General features: G+C 31.3%; 3 protein-coding genes across 6 annotated transcripts; 1 reads left to right on the top strand and 2 right to left on the bottom strand.

Annotated features, from left to right (window-relative positions):
* Positions 1 to 436: 436 nt before the first annotated feature.
* On the bottom strand, positions 437 to 4,511 carry LOC123213268 (dnaJ protein P58IPK homolog B). 3 transcript variants are annotated; one of them, XM_044634491.1, is made up of 9 exons: positions 4,221 to 4,511; positions 3,673 to 3,838; positions 2,745 to 2,963; positions 2,480 to 2,640; positions 2,297 to 2,390; positions 1,867 to 2,079; positions 1,630 to 1,710; positions 1,096 to 1,314; positions 437 to 940 (listed from the first exon to the last, which is right to left on the bottom strand). In XM_044634491.1, exons 2-9 carry the CDS (start codon positions 3,676 to 3,678, stop codon positions 761 to 763), a joined length of 1,173 nt encoding a protein of 390 aa, XP_044490426.1. In that variant the 5' UTR covers positions 3,679 to 3,838; positions 4,221 to 4,511; the 3' UTR covers positions 437 to 760. The 3 variants fall into 3 exon arrangements, with proteins under 3 accessions (XP_044490426.1, XP_044488962.1, XP_044489709.1); XM_044633027.1 differs by having other exon boundaries at positions 2,745 to 2,946; XM_044633774.1 differs by having other exon boundaries at positions 2,745 to 2,946; positions 4,302 to 4,511.
* Positions 4,512 to 8,346: 3,835 nt separating this feature from the next.
* LOC123210198 (zinc finger protein JACKDAW-like) lies at positions 8,347 to 10,965 on the bottom strand. Of its 2 annotated transcripts, none has more exons than XM_044628436.1 (5): positions 10,773 to 10,965; positions 10,197 to 10,338; positions 9,718 to 10,114; positions 9,351 to 9,553; positions 8,347 to 9,245 (listed from the first exon to the last, which is right to left on the bottom strand). In XM_044628436.1, exons 2-5 carry the CDS (start codon positions 10,336 to 10,338, stop codon positions 8,620 to 8,622), a joined length of 1,368 nt encoding a protein of 455 aa, XP_044484371.1. In that variant the 5' UTR covers positions 10,773 to 10,965; the 3' UTR covers positions 8,347 to 8,619. The 2 variants fall into 2 exon arrangements, with proteins under 2 accessions (XP_044484371.1, XP_044484365.1); XM_044628430.1 differs by lacking the exon at positions 10,773 to 10,965 and adding an exon at positions 10,642 to 10,713.
* A 10,387-nt stretch (positions 10,966 to 21,352) lies between these two features.
* On the top strand, positions 21,353 to 23,146 carry LOC123195681 (NAC domain-containing protein 67-like). The gene is made up of 3 exons (XM_044609499.1): positions 21,353 to 21,564; positions 21,648 to 21,934; positions 22,580 to 23,146. The coding sequence occupies exons 1-3, from the start codon at positions 21,375 to 21,377 to the stop codon at positions 23,144 to 23,146; spliced, it is 1,044 nt and encodes a 347-aa protein (XP_044465434.1). The 5' UTR covers positions 21,353 to 21,374.
* The last annotated feature ends 322 nt before the right edge of the window (positions 23,147 to 23,468 follow it).

The following is a 23,468-nucleotide window of genomic DNA, read 5'->3' as shown; positions in this document are numbered from 1 at the left end:
ATATTATGTAGATTTAACTCAAAGATTAATAAAATTAGTGAAATATTAAAATTCTAAGAGGTTAAAGTTTAAGATTCTATCATACTTATAAAACTTTAACTTATATAGTACAATGATTGTAGATTCAGTTACTATGGTCCAAATTTACCTGTCTAATCAGTACGGATAAAGTCACCAATTACCAAAAGAAAAATGTAAAAAAAGGTCAATTAACAACATTGTATTATGATGTTAAACAATGGTTAATTTATATGAGAATTATCCATATAATTTATCAAAAAAGCTCCCTTATATAATACTTTTTTCATATCGGTAGTTTCAAATTCAATGAAATAAACCCCTACAAACAGGTGGGCTGAGGGGCGGTAAAATAACCGAAGCAGCCATAGAACTATGCCCAGATGTTGCATATGTTGTCACTTGACATCTTCGGAAGTAAAAGTAAAAAGAAATTGGCATAAGCTTTTTCTCTTTGTTGAAGAACCAGAGCATGTTAAATGGAATTTAACATCATTAATACTTAGGAGGATACATCAAGTATATAACCAACAAAAGAACTAAAATGAACATAATGAACTACTACTATAAATTCCAGAATGAAGATATCCATTGAAGCAAAACTTTTTGAAGGGATACATTCTCCATTTAACAAGCCTCTTTTGATGGCCCCAAATATATACCACGGAATAGCAGTCAGCATTAGTCAAATTGGTAATTCCAAATCATGTTGAAAGAGAAGGAGAGCCAACCTTCACTGCGGTTAAAAATTAAATTCAAAGCCACCAGGGAAGCCACCACCAGGAAAGCCTCCTTCAAAATGAAAAGTGAATTGCTGCCCTCCACCACCAAAGTTGAAGCCACCGCCACCTCCTCCCATTCCCATATCTTCAATGTCTTCCCCTCTATCATATCTTGTTCGCTTTTCTTCGTCTCCAAGAACCTGTCGAGTACAATATAACTTTCAGATCAGGGAATATAAAACCAAGGTTGTGATGATGGCATAATCACTGCCTGGATGGGATGCAGGATTGCAAGTGGCAGCCAAAATTACATTAGAATTATGAAAAAGTTGGGGCAAAAACTTGAGAGTCAAACCTCATATGCTGCAGCAATTTCTTGGAATTTGGCCTCCGCTTCTTCTCTGTTATTAACATTCTTATCTGGGTGCCACTGGAGAGCAAGCTTCTTGTAGGCACGCTTGATCTCGGATATGGATGCAGTCTTTGAAACTCCCAAAATCTTGTACCAATCCTTGCGTTTGCTCATCTTAAGAGCTTTCTCAGCCCTCATCAATGCTTCCCGAATATTCATATCCTGCAAAAATATCAAATTTTAGCTCTCAAAATGTCATATATACTTGAAGTCAAGAAAATATCAAAAAAATAGTACACTGATGTGTTTAACACTAGATGATATGCTATACAGATGCACACATATTAGAAAATTAACATATCGACAGTGAGGTACACCATAGTGATCCAATCAATGATTAATAGAGAAGGATGACTACTAGGTGTTATGCCCGGAAAGTTAACTGATTATAGTAATATACCAGCAGCCTACAACATCATTGTTGAAGCTTATAACACATCTTCACACAAATAACATATGAACTTTATAATGACTAACCTGAGGTGATTGTTGAGCAGCTGATTTGAAATCTGCAACTGCTCCTTCCCAGTCCTCAGTTAAAAGTTTAGCTTCACCCCTCTAAAAAATGCCAGGCAAGCTAAAGAACGTGAGCATAGATATGTATAACAGAAAGAACTACAAAAAAATTGACCATGGTAACTAAATGATACATAAATGTATAGAATAATTCCTATAAAATCAAATGAATAGGAAAGGGAAGGAAACACAACAAACCTGAACTAAGGCTTCAAGAAGATCCCCATCAATGTCAAGTGCGTCATTGCAACTACTTAAAGCGTCCTTCCCCCTGCCAAGCTTGACCAAGACCTTGCACAGACCAAGATGAAGATGTACATTATGTGCAGTATGATTAGGGTCCAACGCAAGAGCTGCATTGTAGTCCTCCACTGCGAGGCGCAGCTTACCCTTATTTACATTATCTTCTGCCTGTAGAAAAAAATAATAATAACTTCAGGTATAATAATAATAGATTATCAACACAGACTTCATCATGTTATTGCCCTACAAAGCCCTAAAAAGGGTTGCTTGATGAGAAGAGAACCAAGCCTCCACCCTATCTCACACCCCGCCCCAACCTAGAAAAAGAACTAAAACTAAAATTAAAAAAGGGAATAAATATACCAAAGTATATTAGAGATCTTACACTTTTTGTCTTCTTAAGCAAATTTTTCAATCCAAAATATGCTTTCTTAAGTTCACTATGCTCTGGATCTGAGCGAAGTCCTTTCTGATAATGCCTAAAGATAACAAATATTGTGAATATAAAATTCTACTTTGAAAAATTATATTGCAAATACCATGATAAACAGCTAAGATGTTAAGAAACCTTTGAGCAACATCATGATCTGCTAAATAGTAGTACGCACGTCCACGGAGCAACAATGCTTCTAGGTTATTCTCATCTTCCTTGAGAATATATCCAGTTTCAGAAATGGCAGTAGAATAGTCTTTAGCTGCCAACAACAACTTCACTTTAAGGAATTTAGCCTGCAACATGTGATTCACATCAGTTAATAGCCAGCTTAGTGCTAAACTTGCTAAGCCTTACTCTTAACTCTCCTGGGTCAAACAACACAGCAAGGAGAAGATACCTTAGTGCAAGCTGGTGAAAAAACAAGAACAACTTTATCAACGTATTCCAAGGGTTTTGTGTAGTCGCCTGAGTCAAAAAGCTTAAAAGCTGTATCCAAAGAGCTCTTAGCCTGAAGCAATTGAGAAAGATCCTTTTCTGCAACTGAGTCCCCTGGTTTCAACTCTAGAAACTTTCTGTAGTTCTTCTCAGATTCCTCATATCTACATTGAAAAAGTGCCTGAATCATATAAGTATCCAATCAGGAGTGGGAGGGCAGGACAGAAATAAAGAGCGGCTGCACAGGTTGTTTCTAGCTTAAAAATATTTTTCTTTCCACAACTGACTGTAAAATTCAACTAAGCTATGAAAAAGAAAATAATTAGTAGTAGTGTCTCATAGCTGGTATTAAGAAAACCAATACAAGCCCATTTAGTACCTTCAGCTTACTAGATTAACCAACTTGAACCAAACTAACAATGAACAATCCAATAGTGTAATTGTTCAATTTTTTTTTCCTAATCAACCTAAGCAGACTTATAGGCTAATACTATCCTCCCATAAAGAACTCCAGATGTTTCATAAAGCAGGTTTTCAAGATGGACTAGCATGCTATGTTATGAGATCATGATGATCACAGTGAATTTCTCAAAAATATAAAGATATGATCTCAAACAGGAAGAACACGCCTATAACACAAGGATATAAAGAATAAGACACAGAATAAACTTTCCAACAAAGTAAAACCAAATAGAATGGCATTAAAAGCTATAATGAAGGTGAGAATTGAATGTCCAAAGCATATACGAAGATGGAATAAATAGAGCAAAACTATCAGGATATTGAAACCCAGACACAGTTTTCAAAAATTTTCGAAAGATTAACCATTTTCTGTAAAAATGGCAAACACAGAAATAAGGACAGAATAAAAATTTCCACTACAAGCGAACCTGCATAACTGGCGCAGGACAGCTCCACGATGATAATATGCTTCTGAAAGAGTAGGATCTGCCTCAATAGCAGCATTAAGATCGTTTAGTGCTTCAATGTAATGTTTCACCTTTATACTTTGCGAAACTCTTTCAAACAACTCAGCAGCATTTCCAGGTTTCCCATCTACAACATACAATTATAATACCCATAAGACACACAAATTTAAACTTCTGCGGCCAAGAACTGCAAAAGGCAAGCATCAAAGTATTCGATTTGATAATTTCCAAACACAGACAAAAATAAAAATTTCACAAAATACAACATTAAAAACAGAAAGACACGCTAAATGAATCTGATTACATGTTAATTTTAACAATACGAAGCAATTTAATCAATCAATATGAAAGCATTTCTAACCAGAAAAATAATATTTACACAAGAGTAACAGATCAAGGCATGTAATTTCAATTTCACCTGAATAAATTTCTAGAATAAATAAACAATGCTTCAATTTAATTAAATTATAAAAGCCAAAACGGATATCAAAGTGACAAGTAAACAATACCCAAAGCTGAAACAAGCGGCTGCAACAAGAGAAACTGGCAAGCGAACACAAAATGAAGAATAAATACTGTAAAAAACGTGCCTCTCCATGCCATGACATCCATAACACAACAGAAACTTAAGAGATTCATTTTTCAGCTTATTCGAGAGTAAAATCTAAGTAGTTACATAAACGACATGCCGTAGTATGGTGTAACACTTCGATTCGGAGATTGCAAATGCAATAGGAAATGGGAAAGAGAAAGATGAGATCGATAAAACTCAGTTTCTATTAAATCTTGATTTTTAAGGTGGGGTTCGATGTTAGAGGTGAAGGGAATTTTGAGGAGGGTCAGCATTCCATTCCACGTTGGTTAAACCAATCGTTAGAATCCACGTGGAATTTCAACCGTAGTTTTCCTACGTGTTAGCTTTATTGCTACTTATGTAACCAATGAAACTTGGCCATGTCAGCATGACTGTGGCTTCGCTTTGGGCTGGGGATGCGTTGAGTTTTGTTCCGGGTCCGGATTTTCACATTGAGTTGGGTTCTTTGAGCCCATTTACTCCCATGGACTAGCCCAAGAAGCACATCTTCCCTTCAATTTTTCATGATGAAATTACCCCTCGCCCTAAATTCATCAACCCTTCAACCAAATTCCAAGATTTCAAATGCTTAAGGTGTGGTAATTAGTTGAAAATCTTTTTCTTTTGATTCCAAGGAGGTGTTTTTGAACCATTTGAGTGTAAATTGGTCTATTAATTAAAAGCTCCAAAGGATAGGAAAAGGTATGTTATGTCATTTGCTTTTGGAAATGTTCCCATTTTTGGATGGATTTAAAATGTATATGTCATAAACAAGTAAATAAAGGTTTTATTGGTTAGATTGTTGTTAAAGAATTTCATATGAAGTTAGTGATGAGTTTTACTTAACTAATACACGAAACTTGTTAACCTTTGTAAAGGTTAAATTTATTAAAAATACAGTAAAAAATACATCTTTTGGTATATATAGCAATATGTAATATCCATTCTATTGATATGAGAGTTGTACTCAATGTCAATGGTTTGTCGGTGTAATAACAACTTAGATTTGAGGCTACTTGTATGTACAATTGGTTTGTTGACCCAACTAATCAACCTATTTTAGCTTATTCACTTTTCAAGGTGAAAAATGTGTTAGATGGGATCTCTATCTACTAGTTCAACCACCACTTAGCAAAAATGTTAGACTTCTTGTTGCCTTTTGATTCTCTCACTCTCTCCCTCACCACTTACAATATGAAATCTTTGTTAAAGGACAACATCAACTCGATTGAGTTGAATCACTGCTTGAATCTACCTCGTTTCAATGTTCATACCAACTGTTGAAAGATCTTTATGGGTTTGGAGTTATGAATATTGAATTTGTTTTGGTCAATATATTTACTCAAAGTTTACACATGGTGTTGCATGTCGGGTGGAAAAAATCATCTCTTTCCTTTACACATATTATTTTTGTCATTTTCTATGTCTTTTACATAAGAAGCAAAACTTAAAAAAACTCCAATAACAGTAAACGATTGGTTGGTTTCATATTCTCTTATTCATAGATAATATATCAGTGTGTTCAACAACCACTATCAAATATTAAATCTACATACTCACATTAAAGATTCTAAAAACACCTCTAGTTTTAGAGATATCTCCACTAATTCTGATGTGATTCTAGTTATATTCAGGTAGAGGAAGTGTTAGTCCTAAGGTTGGTAGGCATGTTCTTTCCAAAGATGAGTTAATGAAAATAATAACTCTAACATCAATAGCGCATGAAAGGATAGTCAAAGACTTAATCAGGGTTTTTCTTTCATGACTAGGAGACGAAGAAACATGGAAGACGTCATTGTCATTAGACCTATCTTCATTTCTCATACACGTAATAAAAGTGCATGTCTATTTTAGTTAATTAAAGTCTAAAATCTAAGTTCTATTGAGAAAGAGAGATTTAATGTAACATAAGACATGAAGAAGAAGAAATGAAGAAAAAAAGAAAAATGATTATTCTACTCTTTCATGTAACAATTTTTATTAACGGAAATAAATGATGGGTAGATAAATAAACCTTTCATACTTTTAAGGTGGAAGATTAATTTCATCAAAGTTCAGGCGGGAACAGTAATTCAACTGGCTAGCTGACGAACACAAAATTAATATTGAAGTAATAAACATCTATTTAAATGAAAATTAGCTGGAGATTATTTCACTGACAACACATTAACCCTTCAAAAATAAAAGATAGATGATTAGTTGGTGTTTCTTACATTAATTAATTTTAATTATAAAAACATGTATCTTAACAAATACTCTTAAAAGGGCATTAAAATATAATTAATTTATGGTCATATGTGTGTGGAACATGTTGTGAAAAATGGTGAAATTGTTACATGGAACAGCTCTGACTTCAAAGATAGAGCCCGACCCAGGTCTCAAAAAGCTGGTCGATCGCCTCAAGTACCAATAAAAAGGTGAAACTCATTACTATAAAGTTTCTTTGTCTTTAATTTACCCTTCTTTCTTTATCCGAAGGCCATTCAAAGTCAAAAACTGTCCCAAAACGGTTTATTAGGGACACCACTGCCTACACTAGGATGTAACAGTTACCTTTTTCCTAAATTTAGGGTCTCCCTCTCTACACTGACAAACCGAAGCTTTCTATTTTCTAGGCTTTTCATCCTTTTTCTGCTTCACTGATCAACGAAAACTGGGTTGATAAAAAATGTTAACTCAAAACTCACCAATAAGTAAAATATAGAAAAAGAAAGAAAATTGAACGGCGTTCATGCAGTTTCCAAGATCCATGCACATTGAAAACTTGAACTTCCTGTCTTGGAAAAAAGAAGGGCCTGTATTATAAAGAATTCCAAGTCAAGCCTAACTTTTGTTGCTTGATTTTTAAGGACAAATGCTTTCGACCATTATTTTTTGTGAATTTAGTTTTGAAAATATCTATGTTATTCTTATTTTTGAATTCTCACATTAAACTTAATCATAAAAGAATATTCTTATCAATTCATAATGTTAGATTAGATTTTTTTAAATCTCTATAATGTTGTGCATATATAAGGTTAAATGTATTTGAGTTCGGAAAAATATAGTAGAATTCATGGCATTTCAAGCCCTATTATGGTTCTTCACTTTACATTAAATAAAACTAAATGTTTCACCATTTGTGCGAACCCTCGTCGATTCCTTTGAGTTTCATTCTCGCAAATGTACCTCTTGAACGTGATATTTACACATTAGCTACAACACCATGCATGTCTATATGCACAATGTCTAGTATCCACCACTTATGGCTAAGACTATTGGCATATCTAATCACATTCGTTACCCCAGTTTTCGTCTTTCAGTATTATTTGTGTATCTAATTATGTATTTAAAATTATATATATAGTTTTATTAACAAAGTAAATATTAGGTGTTTTTGAAACTAAAGACGAAATAGTCTCTCCACAAAATGCTATTATATCATATAGTCAGATTTTGAAAATCATTAAGCTTTGGTTTATGGGATGATTATAGTGAGTTAATTGACTTTGAAGGCATTATTAGACAAAATGTGACAACACTAACTTCTAACTTTTGGGAATTAATCATAGCTACAGGGTCTCAACCATGCCGTAAAGTTCCAAAGCAAGCCAGCACAAAATCAATTTGCAAGAATAAAAAAAACCTAAGAAAAAATTGCCTCAGAAAGTAAACTATAGGGTCATAGGAATTGGCCATCAATCCATCGAATCCATTTTCTGTCGGATGATTCCATGATTTTGCAATCCCATCCAACCCTTTTCACAAATCAGACGGCTGTTATCATTCCTTGGCCCTGAAATTACTCTATACCTCACAATGTTTGTTCATCATCGCAAGATTCTGGCTAGTTTTGATTGAACATGGCGCTGGATTTTAATGTTAACATAAAAGCCAAGAGACGTGCAAAGCCTTCTCGCCTTAATTTAATGGTTATAGTTGGCTTAAACAATTTTTTGGGGCAGACAAACAATGACTTAGAATTTTCTTGCTAACCCACCAACGTTGACGAGATGGGTGCTTAACTTTGACGGGTAGTCAACTTTGTATATATCACGTAGTTTTCTGTGCTAGCTGTTCAATTTCAAAATAAAAAAGAAGGCCGAAATACGATAAAAGAGTTGAGACAGAAAAAAAAAACAAGAAGAAGAACAACGATAACATGCATGACTTGAAGTTCTTTCATTGTTTTGTCACTTCAAATATGCAATACTGGCCCGGTGGCCCCGACCTCCGAGCCCGGCCATCATTCACATGTTGCTCTATTGAGTGCTAATGCCTGAAGTTTGAGATATTTTTACAGGAGCTAGCTGCAATTGGGTGAAAATTGCATACGGGTTCGATGTGAAATGGCTCTAGTGGTTGCTGGTAAATTGGCTCAAAGCAAACTTTGCTAGCTCTTGTGAGAAAAATGGACGGCCAGATTGATCATTACTCATGCCGAGGAAATCTCTTGTAAGACTATTCTCCATTGGATTTGAACCTTGCTGCAGCTTCAAATTTGATGTAGTAGAACTGCCCATTACTCCGTCACTCATAGCTAAAGTGACTGTGCCGGAAAGATTGTTTTCTGATTGCTTAACATTTTGAAATACTTGTTGCAGTTCGTTTCTGTTCTGGTTGAGAGAGTTGAAATTGGTCGTGTTTGAAGAAGATGAAGTTATGACATTGAAACTGCTTCCAAAGAGTGATGATGGGTTGCTTCTTGTAGAACCCATTTGAGCTGCTTTCTGCAAGAGTGCAGTGGCTGACATGGGCGCAACTGGTTTCGGTTGCTTGTTTTGCGAATCGGAATAAAGAGAAGAGCTTTCTTCTTTTAGTCCATGTGGGATTGCTGATAAGGAGAGATTTGATGAATTTTTTGAAATTGTTGCAGTATTGCTCTTGTCGAATCCTTGAAGCTGGTTCTGGCTTCCATAATTGGACATTGAAGATAAGCCAAATAGATTACCTGATGCCATTTGCACCATTTCAGGCAAACCTATAGAACTCAATCAATCGCAGACAAAAAATAAAATAAATTAGCAACTTTTTCTATAGCCTTAACTTAAGAATTCATAGAATAATTAGTGCCAATTTAAATTACCTGGTGCAGCCAAATCGGATCGAAAACCAGATCCAAATTGGGAAACTCCTGCAACTTCTTGAAGTCCCTGGTTAGCAAATCCATGAGAAATATTCACAGTATCATTTCTGAAATTCAGATTCGTAGCTGCAACAGAAGTTAGCCTTGCACTCTCTTCAGCTAAGGCATCACAGAAAGCTCTGTGGGTGATGAAGCTGTCTTTTCTGCAGAATTAAATGAACTATCCTCAATTCAGTATATATCGTTACTTGAAGTAAAATCTCAATTATTTGTATATTTTACGTAAACATAACAACATGAACCCTATACGTAAGCATTTAATTCTTCTCTACAACGTAAAAGAATCAACACAAAACAAGAAAAATACCTGGAAAATAATGTGCCACAGTCACATTTATACTCTCTAGTGCCGCAAGTTTTAGAGTGAGCTTTCCAGTCGGATTGAACTGCATATTTCTTGGAACATTTCTCACACTTCCATTTCTTCTCTCCGTGTTTTCTACTGTAATGCTTTTTAATACCGGTGAGGTCACCGAGAGCTCGCGATGGATCATGGTGAACACAGGTCTTCTCTGGGCAAATATAAACCTTCTTTTTAACCTCTTTGTTGGTCCTTTGTTTGAGTTTCCACGGAAGATTGTGACCTCTTCTGTGCAGCTGCAAATTCTGGTCTCTTTGAAACCCTTTATTGCATATTTCACATACGAAACGGTTGGTCGCCATGAGGGTCTTGGGAGAAAGAGCTATAACCTCAGCATCTGGATCTAATAACAGAAAACAAAACGCCATCAAAACTTTAATAAACTAAACTGGAAGCTGTAAGAGAAAGCTTTAAACTTTACTTACCTGGTGTCCCGGGTAGATTTCTCTTCTTTTTGGCAGCTGGATTAGGATTAGGTTTAGGGTTAGGGTTGGCGTTTTGCTCTTGAACTTGAGGAGGAAACCCTCCTAAGGAAGAGGCTATTGAAAAAGCATTACCAGACATCATCTGCATTTAGCTTGAAAGAGATTAAACAGGTGGCTTGTGAATTAGTCGCAACAAAACAACTACCTTTCGAAAACACTCAAAAACACAATACAAACAAAAGCAAAGCGTTTTCCCTTTCTCCAAACAGAAGCAGATAAATTAATCCTGAGTGTTTTCAGATACTGATCACTCTCTGATTCTGCCAAAAGACAAGAAGAGAAAAACCGAACTCAAAGAACAAACCCAAAACCACAAAACAAAACAATATACTATAAATTAAACCTCCGGACTCTTCTTTCTTTCAGAGATCTAGTTTGGTTTTACCTTGTAAGATTTCAAAAGAAAAAACCAAATGATGACTAAAAGAGAACAATATCTCATCTCTTATAACAATAATAATAATAATTATTATTATATTTTCTTTTTTCTCACAGAAATCTTGGTCTTAGACTTACATTATACCTTCCCTCTTTTTTATCTCACTCGAATCGAGTCCACAATGTCGGTCAGCCATTGATTTACGTGGGCCAACTCTCTTTCTGCAAGTCTAATATCAGACGCGCGCAGTGGTGGTCGATTGTGAAAAGCGTCAATATGTGAGACTGTGATTGCCCGTGGAACCAGAATGTGTAGGATTGTGTGTAGACTTTTCAGCTCAAACTCCAATTTTTTAAACTTCGAGAAATCAATTTTAAAAAATGAAATTTAAAAAAGCTGTTTTTGTTTTTCATATTTATTAAAATTTTTTGAAATTTAGTAAACATGGGCTTTAAAAGAGACGTTTAATAATAAAATTTATTGACTTGTGTTCCAAAAATAGATTTATTAATTTATTAAAAAAATAATTTACGAAGTGAATTTTATGAAGAAAAAATGTGACGAGGGATTTGAAAGTTAAAAATGATCAAAAGGGTGAGAGAAAGAGTTGAGCCTGTGAGAGAGAGAAGATGAAAATACGTTTCCCAAGGGCTAACAGAAAGAGAGAGAATAGGAAGGTCCGTGATGCCTGTCAAAATTTGGGACCCATCCATCATCCCAAAAAGTTTGAGTGCATGTGCATGTGCCACTCCTACTCCCTCATTTCTTGTCCCTTCAACTACGTCTCAAATATTTAGATAACTTCCTAATTTATTTGAGTTTATTTTTGAATTCAGCATGAACATGATTGAAACAATCTCTATTTAAATCAATTTGGGTTTAAAGATAAATTTGAGTTTAATATTAATAAACTCAAATTCAAAAGATATTTTAAAGTTTATAAAATTAATAAAATATTAAATTTTTTAAAAAAAATTCTGGCTTAACATATTTTTTATGTTTATAAAATCTAAAAAAAATTGGTTTAAATTAACTAAAATAAGATTAAAATAATATCATTTTAGTTGTTTTTGATTTAGTTACAACATCAAACCAAATTTAAAACTTCCATCAACTCAATACTATAATTAAACTTGAACCAAATTTGAGTTCAAATAATTTTAAGGAGAACTTGACAAATTCAAACTTAAACTCAACTACTTTTAAGTTAAATTGAACTTAAATTGACCCAAATATAAGTTTAATTTGACCCGAATTCAACCATAATTCTAGATATTATATGAATAGCATGACAACGATCGAATTATTTCAAACTATCATTGAATGGTATTCAATTTCAATCTTTCTGTTAATTGATATAACGTAACGAGTGCAACAAATGGACCAAGCTGACAGTAACTCTTTCCTTTCGATTATCTTGTCTACCAAAATAATTCAGAATATTCTCCATTACCCAGTTGCCAAAACGACAATATATCCACTCACCATGCAGATTGCTTCCTCAAATTTTTGTGTGACTCTTTGATTGCAATAAATTTTCCAATAAAACTATATTTATATATTTTTTATATATAAATTAAATACATATATGATATATCATCATATGATTAAATGATATTGAATTAAAAGATAAAATAATACTCAATCATTTGATGACATATCATTTGAATATCCAAATTACATACTAAAAGTGTGTACACAAATATAGCTCTAAATTTTCAAAAGAAATCATAATTCCTAAGCAGTATTTCATAACTCTATGGTTCTTTCATAATAAATTAGGGTTTTAATCATACCAAGTTGGAATCGTAGGCATATTAGGGCAGTGGACTTGATAATTTTGCAGCAAGAACTTGGTATAGGTCAGGTGACCCGTCACCAATCTAATCCAAGGTTTCAACTTATATATCAATTTTATAAATTGAATTTACAAATCTACATGGGATATGTACAAAAAACTATACAATAAAATTATTTGGTTCTCCAACTGCTTTTGGCTTCATGCATTCGGATCTTCCTTCTGCATAATTGATTCTTCCTCATCCTCCGCTTGGTATCCAAGGCTCACTCCATACAAAAAAAAAAAAAAAAAACCCATTAAGTTCATAATTTCATATATAGAAAAAAATTTAACCTAAGTTCGAGATGAGGAGGAAGAATTTGTAAATAACATTTGATATGTCGTCCGACCAGATACGACATGGCTAATCCAATGCATAGATTCCTCATCTGCCCCACAAATGCTTGTAGAGAATGGCGATGTTCTTTGTTTATATAATATTCCTAGTGTATTTGGTGATATAATATGAAGAAAGAGAATGTTATTGAATTATAGAAGTTGTTGAAGAAATGTAAACAGTGCCATGAAATGCGCTGTGATGCTAGATCTTGAAGCCCTTTTTTATATTCCCTATTATTGGACTTGTTGGAATAATGTATATACATTGATTAAATTTTGATCATTTAATATAAAACTAAGTGAATGTATAGTTCAAAAAGAATTTAGTTTGTGGGTTCGATCTGATCATTTGGAAACAGATCGATACATTTCATATTATTGTTATTAAATTTGAATCATAAGTGTGGGCTGATATAGGTTATTAGGTTTTTGATGAGAGAGTTCAATTAACATTTTAATTTAAAATATAAAAGAAAGGGTTAGATCCCCTTCTCTAGTTACACAATAATTTTGGCACCCTTTTTGTATATCGCAATTTGGAACCTAGGAAGCTAGGCTTGCTCAAGGATTGATAATCAATCATTTATGTATCAATTTTTTACAACAAAATTATGCAAACATGTTTATTTACAGTGTTTTATAAGATTTTGTGTTTAAATGGAAATTGGAGTAGAATCATTAGGTTTTATGATTGTGTAATTGGGTTGTGTAATATTGATTTTACTTACATATTAGATTAGACTCCTCTCAACTTCAATTTTATCTCTTAATAAAGAAATTTGATTGTTAATATCATAAACCCTAAATTTTAATCTTAATCTTTATATAGTGAGTTGAATCAAACAATAACAAAAGGGACATACATTAATGGAGAACGTATATATAAAGAGTGTCTAATTATATAATTAAGAGGTAAAAGGGGCACAATTAACACGTTTGCCAAAATCAGAACAATCCCCTTCTTCAAGGGAAGAACCCCTCGTGGGATGTCTTCAAAATATTAAGAAATGAAGAGTGGAATGCAAGCATCCCTTTTCTTCCTTAATCTTATTATTATTCTTAATTATAGAATAATTTTATGTATATATTATGCGAATATTTGATTGAAACACATAAAAAAAATTTAAAAATTATCAAATAACCAGACATAATAATTCCAAGAGTTATTTTATTATTAAAAGAAAATTTTTAATATTTAACATTTGGGTGCGAATCAAAATGAGAATATCATAAAAATGTACGGCCATCAATCCTTAATGATATTTTTTAAATTTTTAAATATTCTCTCTCAATTTGGTGTTAATATAATTTCTATTATGGATGATGCTGAATAATTGTGGCCACGATTAACTTGCTTGAAGCTGTCGGTGTGTAACATAGTGTCGCCATGAATATTCTTTTTTAAAATAAGAGGTTGATGTAGATATTTAAATGGCCAATTGACCGATTCCCCAGCAAGGTTTGATAAAGTCACGTATTTTCAATATATAGGTTTGAAAAAATTTATTTTTTTACTTATTTATTAAAATTAATTATTAATTTTAATAATTAAAAAATATTATATCATTTTATTTAAAAATTATAATAAGATTAATATTATTTATACATTTAGTAATGTAAACAAATTACACTCTAATTTTAAATACCTTTTCTCTATATTTTTATTTTTAAATAAATTTAAAATTTAATTGGTGCAAATGACTTTCATCATCATCAAAGTTAAAAATCACATTGATCAATGTAATTTTTTATTAAAATCACACCTCTTAGTGTAATTTAGAATAAAATTATATCAAATCAGTGCAATTTTAGTCGAGAATTGTATTGATTGGTGTTATTTCAAATTTTCAATCGAAATAGCACCAGCATATGCATATTTAGTAGAGAATTGCATCAATCAGTGAGATTTTTGAAGTTATCGATGACAATTAATTTAAATTTTTTTATTGTTTTTAATTAAAATTAATATGAATTAGAGGTAAAAAAATATAATCAATAAAATTTTAGAGTCAAAGTGTTATTTACTTTTGAAGGTTCTTTAAATTTATTTAAACGGGTAAAAAAATAATTTTTAAAAACTTAAAGTGGGGGAAATTTTTTCATCAAATCTTGGGTGGGAAATAACCATTTAACCTATTTAAAAAGAGTAATAATATGAGTACAATTTTATGTTGAATTTTATATACAAATAATAGTGTATTATTTTGTCATTAAATAATTAAAAATTAAAAATAAATCAATACTCATTTACAAAGAGATAGATTATAGTTTATACATAAAATTACGTATAAAAATTATGTATATAGTTTAATTGTAGATACACGACAAATACAAGGGAATTATCTGGCAGATTGATTTTGAAGACGATTCCTTTTTTTTTTTTTTTTTTTTCTCAATTGAATTGGGTTTTTCAGCATCTGAATTTTCGCCAACATAAATTATATAAACATTTCTTAAATAAATAATATATTTTGTATTTTCTTCGGTCATGATGCCCAAAATTATTGTAACTAATCACTCAACTTCAAGGTTTCTTTTTGATTGATCAGAAGACCTAGAGGCTCATGATCTCGTTGGAGCTTTGAATGTGACATTATTATATTAAATAAAAGGCCAAATAGCAGAATAGTGAGAAAAATCAATCTGGATTCAGTACTTTGTATAATTTCCCCCAAAACTAACCAATTATTCAAAAAATTATACTTGAAATATAGTTTCGATTTGTTTTCCTTCATAACATTAGATTGAATTTTCGTAAACTTATTACTATTTCTAAAATAAAATATTAATTAAATAGAAAAAATAATATTATACATACATAAGATGGAGTTGAAAATAAGTGGATTGAGCAATTGTATAAGCAGCCTCCGTGGCCAGCTCCTCCGCAAACCTTCTTAGGATTCGACGCTCTTGTCTGTGACTGAGAAAAGAGAAACCTCGGAACTTGAAGCATTTATGGTGGCTGAACTTATCAATGGCGAAGGTTAGGTTAAGAGCATTAAGCAAAGCCGATAGAGAAGAACTTGAAGAGTACTGCAGCCACGTGAAACTTGCGGCATACATAATAAACAACCTTTAAGTGTGCCTTGAAGGAGAATTTTTCCTAACGTTTCGTCCCTAATAGACAGCGTTTGTCAATATTGTTGCTGGACTGTTGGAAGCTCATGTCAAGCCTAGAGCCTTAAACATGTAGAGCCAAAATTAAAACTGTTAACATACTTTCTTATTCTGGATGCTTGATGCTGCACTGTGGCCATTATTAACTTGGATTGAAGCTGTCGGGTGCATAATATAATGTTGCAATGAATATTCTTTTATTAATAAGATTTCCATATACACATTAAACATATCAACAGGAGAGCAGGACAAACTATCTGGCACACTGATTTTGAAAATATGGTTATTCAATTTTGAAAATATGTCTTAGACGAAGATGACGAGTCTCAAATAAAGACTGTTCATCTTTATCTTTATTTAAGATGAAGATAATTTCGTTTTTATCTTTGGTGGGAGGGAAACTAGAGGGAGAGATAAAAGAGGAGGGAGGAGAAATCGGTGTCGGAGAAAGAGGAACAAACTCTAGGGGGTATTTATCACTTTTCAAACTTTGGGTTGAGAGAAAAATTGTAAGATTTTTAAACCTAGGGAGGAAAATATAATAAAACTTTAATTTTTTAAAATTTTTAGTAAATGACGATTTTACACCTATCCTTAACTAAAATTTTTAACAAAAATTTGCTTATAAGTGGATATTTGAGTTTTTAAAAGTTGAAAGGTGGGAGTCTGGGTTTCCACTATACCTTGGGTGGGAATAAGCCTTTTGGCCTATTGAAAATATGGTTGTTCAATTTTGAGCAATGTTATGTACGTAAAGTTTTGAGTATACAATTATATATTTAAATAATATATCATCATATCATCGAGTGTTATTTAATTCATAATTCAAAATTACCTTAATGGCGTATCATCTATATATTTAATTACATACTCAAAATTATATAAGCATAATTTTATTGTTCAATTTTATTATTTAAATTGACATAAAGTATTCCTTATGTTATTTATGAGACATTAAAAAATAAAAAAGGATAAAGTTAGACTTAGAATCCCAATCTAAATAAGATTGAGTTTTAAAGTGATTGTTTCAAATAAATACACACTTTTGAATATACAAATAATGTATTACTATATAAATAAGTAATTATTTAATCGTAAAATTACAGATTTTGAGATAGAATAATTGAATTAATAATAAATAATTCAAACTTTTTAAACATTCAAATCGGAGAGATAAAAAAGTCAAATTTGAGATAGAATAATTGAATTAATAATAAATATATTAAATAATTCAAAATTTTACTAATTATGAGATCATAACAGTTGAAACCTAGACCTTTCTTAGAAAATTTTATAATTCTACCACTTTTATTAACTTGGCGGTCAAACTTGAACTCACAGTTAATCAACTAGAATGCCATTTATAGGAGGAGCCTCCATGGTCAGTTCCTTCTCTTACAAGCAAAATCCTGCAAAACCTTCTTAGGATTCGACGCTCTTGTCTGAAAATAAGAAGAGAAACCTCAGTATATACGAACAACATTTGTCTAATTAATACCTACTCTTAACTTACTATGTTAAAAATTTATGGGTATCAATTCGTTGAATTAATCAAACTAAAATCTAACGATTAATTATTATTTATCAGTTGAATCATATGTATGGTTATGTTGTTTGTTTCCATCCAATTAAAGTAAGAAATATATAATTAATTCAATTCCACTATTAAAACACATATCATAGAATACTAAATTTAAAATGAAAAAATATTTCGTTTGATGGTGTCATACTTTTGAAACCTTGAAGTTCTTTGAGTGGCTTCCAATCTTGGGACTTTTAAAATGATAATTTTCAATTAGTAAAATAATCGTGTTTTTATTTTTATTTAATTCGTATGTAATAGGTAATTAGACTATCTCATCATAGGTTTAATAATGCCCAAAGTCCACATTGTTACACTCAACTTGTATTATATAATTTATGAAGTATAATAAACAATTCTAGTTAGACTTGCAAATTGAGTTGGAAAAGCCTAAAGCCTGATTTTTCACCTGAAAAATTTAGTCTTAGATCAAATAAAATTTGGGTCTTGGATGAACCTAAGCAAAAAAAAAAATTGTCTATTAAATTGTCGGGCTAGAAAATTTGTTGTGAGCAGGAATGTATTTGTCAAGTTTTCAAACTTATAGGGGTTTATAAGGATGCTTCTGTAGAGTTTTAAAGTTATATGGACACATTTGAATAGGCCTAAAACCCAAATTAATTTAATAAATCAAATCTTGACAAAAAATATGAGGCATGAATGAGTAAGAATAAAATGTGGACCCAAAATTTTTTTACAGGTTTAGGCTTGAATAAATCAATTCTGATTTTATAGACTCAGTCGACAGAGCTAATTTTAGTATAATCACTTTGAGTCCATCATAATTTTTCTTTCGAGTATATATTTATCCAATTTTATTAAATTAAAACTTAATTAATATTAACTTATTATTGATGATTTCCTAACATTATTCCACTTAAGCAATATTAATTGTCTTTATACTTATTTTAAGAAATGAAAACAATTTTTGCAACACTTGGACTTGGATAAACAAACTTTTTATTTTAAAATGACCATTTATATATGAAAAACAAAATAGTTTAAAAATAGTATTTTGTTCAACATTTCAATTAATATAACTATTAGGAATGGGCCAAGACAATCTTAACATCTTCGATTGAATAAGAGATAACAACAAAAAACATTCATAACAAAAGTTATATTTGATCTCGTGTATACTTGTACGTTTATCAAACTCATAGTAATATTACCATAATGGACACTTTCTATGACAACTATTTTACCCTAGCTCTGATAATCAACAGGTGGTTCCAATCAATGAGAGAGATGTACGTGAGCACATGACTCATGTCAGTCATGGCAAGGCTGAGGCAATGTTATCACCTGACTTTGCGTCGCAAAGTTGCGGTAAAGGAAAGAGAAGTTGCATGTGAAAGTGGTCCAAGGCTCAATTAAGCAGGAAAACGATGTTGAAGGAGAAAATCGTTTTCATCAAATTGATATTCAATCTTTACTGCACTAGAATTAGATATTGTTGAACGAAAACGGACAAAGATTATAAATCAACAGAAAAACAACCCTAACTGAACCATAATCTGATTTCAACAAAGTAAAAATCCTACATTTACATACTTTGAATACATAAAATAAGACCTTTTTATTATTATTATTATGAATGTGTTAAAAGCTTTACAAGAAACGTGACTAGCGTACAAGGGCAACCACTCTTAGAGCTGTGAAAGAATAATAGTTTCGAAAGAGACTCAAGGATGGGACAGAAAATTGCTGGAAAAAACATTAAATGGAATCTATTGTATATAGTATCATGTCTCTTTCTTGTTCATTAAGCTAGCTTAGAATTTTCAAGATAAAGGCATTGCAGCAATTTATACAAGTAACAACAAAATCTGTATAGGATTCTTTATATCCTGATTCCCGTGTTCCTACTATGTTTTTTTCTGCAATTAATTTCTTGCCTCTGCTGCAGTTACTTGGAATTTTTCATATAGATATATAGATAATATCGGATACTGGATCCAGGAGTTAACAAAATTGATGAAGTACTAAAACTTTCAAAAAAAAGACTTGAGTTTGAGTTTTTACTTCGCTTAATTCTGAGTAAAAAAATAAAAAAAACTAGAAAATATAAAATAATGGCCCTTCGCCATCGTTTTAATGAAAGCAACTGCATGTTGCTATGTCCAAAAGGCAGAATATTTGACTCTATATGCCGTTGCTGTTAATTATGTAATTTAATATCTGATTAATTACTTAATAATATTCAATTAATGTTGAAATGTAGAAGTAGTTGACATGCAATAACGGCTTTACTTAAATAAATATGGTGTTAATGTTACTCCTTGCACTTGGAATTACATGAGAGGCCGGCCTCACTATTAACACCTAATTCGCCAACTTGCAAAACAAAAACTCAATTTAAGGAATTTCAAAACATGTTTTCTTAAATAAATGAATACAATGTTTTGAAAAAGCTTATATCGCATAGTTTAAAGATATTGTCAGATTTTTCTAATACCATTATCTTAGATTTGGTCCCATCACAACAAGTCGACTTGACCCATATTACAATTAATGATCGATGGACAATTGAAAATAGTTAAACACATATAAAATGTTTTAAAATTATACGTATATATTTTTTATATGTAATTTATATATATAAATGATATATTATTATGTTATTAGATGATTCTGAATTAAAAATAAAATAATATTCAATCATATTATGACACATCATCGTGTATCCAGATTATATATAAAAAATATGTATACATAACATTATTCATCATTTAGAACGACGATTATTCTATTTCAATAAATATTCTTTAAGATCATTGGTCCATAGAAAACAAGTGAATGGTCTTAGAGAGGCGATCGAATTTGTTAAGCATTGTTATTAACTAATTAATACCAGAACCACTAAAGTATATCCCATATAGATTAGTTAGAGAACAAATGCATGCATACATATTGGTTTAATTGCTAAAATTATTAATTTGTATTCGTATATAATTTCGGCATCCAATGATACACCCACCGAAATTCAGATTTGTTAGTTTAAATTTGTTGGAAATTACTATTTCCCACCCAAGGTATGTTGAAATAATTTTTTTCACCCTTTTAGTTTTAAAAAGTCAAATTTTTATTCATCATCCACTTCCGTCAATGAATCTGTTAGATTTGTCTAAAAATATTTTCTTTTTACCCTTTATTAAAGTTATAAAACTTCTGTTAATGTTCAATATAGGCTAATTTACAATATATCCTTATCAATTTAAAAATTTACAATTTAAATTTTTTAAAAATATTAAAATTCTAATTAATTTTAAAATAGTGTATTTTGATCATTTTTAAAGTGTAACTATTATTTTTAAACTAGTAAGAGACATATTAAATTTTTTTAAAATTTCAATAAAACTCTCTAACTTTTTTAATTTTCCAAAAAAGCCCATGAAAATTTTATTATCCCCTAATATTTTTAAAAATTTTGGTTTATCTACTAAACATTTAAAAAGAAAAAATAGAAAAGATAGAGGGAAATAAAAAAATAGAAAATAGAAAAATAACATTTTTTACCCTTTAAGTTAATGAAATTCATTAAAAAAAATGGATGATTTGTATGGATATAATTTTTTTAAAATTTAATAGGTAAAATTTTGTCATTTAAGCATACCTTGGGTGTGATATAGTGCTTTGAGCATTGATTTAATATTTAGTCCAAACATAGATTAATTCACACAAAATATTTTTTGAAGAATCGCCAAATTACAAATTAATATTTAATTAATTATTCGGTAATAACGCCCATTTTTGTTTTTACAAATCGAGCCCTATATAATATCTAGCTAACTTTGCACAGTACTCCACAATTAAATCCATAAGCTCGATAATATCATTGTCTCTTGTTATTAAAGAAGAATGCTGAATCCTTCTATGGAGAAACAACCCCTCTCAGATATTCAAAGTCTTCCTCCTGGTTTCAGATTCTACCCATCTGATGAAGAGCTCATCGTTCATTATTTGAAAAATAAAGTCACTTCAACTCCCCTTCCAGCTTCCATCATCGCTGAAATCAATTTATATAAATATAACCCATGGGATCTTCCAAGTATATATTGATTCATATATATTTCAGTATATTATTCCCTTTTTTTAGCAAAAATATTCATGCTATCTTGTTTGTTTGTGTAGAGAAAGCGTTGTCTGGAGAGGATGAATGGTATTTTTTCACCCCCAGAGACAGAAAATACCCTAACGGAGCTCGGCCTAATAGAGCTGCAGCTTCAGGTTATTGGAAGGCTACAGGGACTGATAAACCGATTCTTACTTCTTGTGGAAGCAAGAGTATTGGAGTCAAGAAAGCTCTTGTGTTTTACAAAGGTCGTCCTCCGAAAGGATTCAAGACAGACTGGATCATGCATGAATATCGATTACTCGATACCATGGCTTGGACCCAAAAGCGGAAAGGTTCCATGAGGGTAAGTTATATCTACTTAGTTAACTCCATACAGAAGGTTCATGAGAGTCTCAAAAGCTCTGGTGAGCTTAGATCAGAAAAGAACCTTGATCCCCCTTTTTTTTTTTGCAAAAGTGTTTCATCTAACTTTATATTCATGGCTTTTTCAGATTAGTAGCTCATGTGAGTTTTAATTTACATAAACAAACATAAATTCATTCAAACAATACTAATTCACAGGATTCATGCATAAATTATAAAATATTGAATTAAAATATTTAAAAATTATAGAAATACTTATAACATCATGATCTGAATTCGTAAAATTGTCTTATATAAGAATAATTAGTCTTTCATTTTTAAAACCTCTCTTGAATGATAATTTTTAATAGATAAAGATATATTATCTTGGATTCAGAGTAATAACCTAATTAATATATAGTATATCAAAACTTTGATAAACCTTCAAACCATTTACTTATATTATAACTTTAAATATATTTAATTTATCTTTAATGATCATTTAAATATATTTCTAAATTGTCATTTAAATTACTCTTTTTATTCAACCAAATTATAATTAGTGGTAAAATTTAAGAAATTGAGATATCTGAATGAGAATATTGAATCATAAATTTACTGATATAATTATTTTGTTCTATTGTAGTTGGACGATTGGGTGTTGTGTAGAGTGAGGCAAAAGATCTGCGGCAACCCAAGGACCAATTGGGAGGATATATATGATCCTGTAAGTGATCAAGAAGCCAGCTTTCTCCCAAAAATGAATGAGCTCTGGCCTGTGAGTACAAACCCTAGAATGGAGAATTTGAAAAGCCATCTATACGACGATTGCCCCATGATACCTTACATATTTGCCTCTCAGGATAATTTTCCTTACGTTGACAGCACTACAGCATCATGCATAAGCTTTCAAGAAAGTTTAAACCCCCCATTTTCAGTTTCTTCTTTTGACAGCTTGTTCAACCCACAGAAAAGAAAGCTCAATATGCAAACAACTGAGCTAGAAGATGATTCTCCACAGAGTAAGAAAATGGCTAATCCGAGAGACGTTGAAAAGGAGGTAATTATAATATCTGTAAGTAACGATAGCACGGCTGACATGAACATCAATGAAACAGACCAGTCAGAGGGTGACTATAATGTCAGCCATTATCAGTGGAACACCATCATGCAATTTCAAGATCAGCTTCATAACATGTCTGGCCTTCACTGAAACCGAAAAGGTGTATATATATATATATATATATATATATATATATATATATATATATTATTAGCTGAGAAATATTCGTATATTACAGTGTAAAGTGTGGAAATTTGTGCATGGATACATATATTGTTATATGGTGAACTCATCAAGAAGATTATAGGTATACGTATTTAATTATGATTATGATTATTATTTGTAAGCATGATTGATATTTTTGTTTATTTTAGTTTTATAAAATAAAGTAATATTATGTACATAATTTTATACATAAATAACGATATGTCACCATCTGATTGGATAATTAAAAATTAAAGATAAAGTAATA

Source organism: Mangifera indica, chromosome 1 (assembly GCF_011075055.1).
Source record: "Mangifera indica cultivar Alphonso chromosome 1, CATAS_Mindica_2.1, whole genome shotgun sequence".
Classification (NCBI taxonomy): domain Eukaryota; kingdom Viridiplantae; phylum Streptophyta; class Magnoliopsida; order Sapindales; family Anacardiaceae; genus Mangifera; species Mangifera indica.
This window is presented reverse-complemented; position numbering and strand designations above follow the sequence as displayed.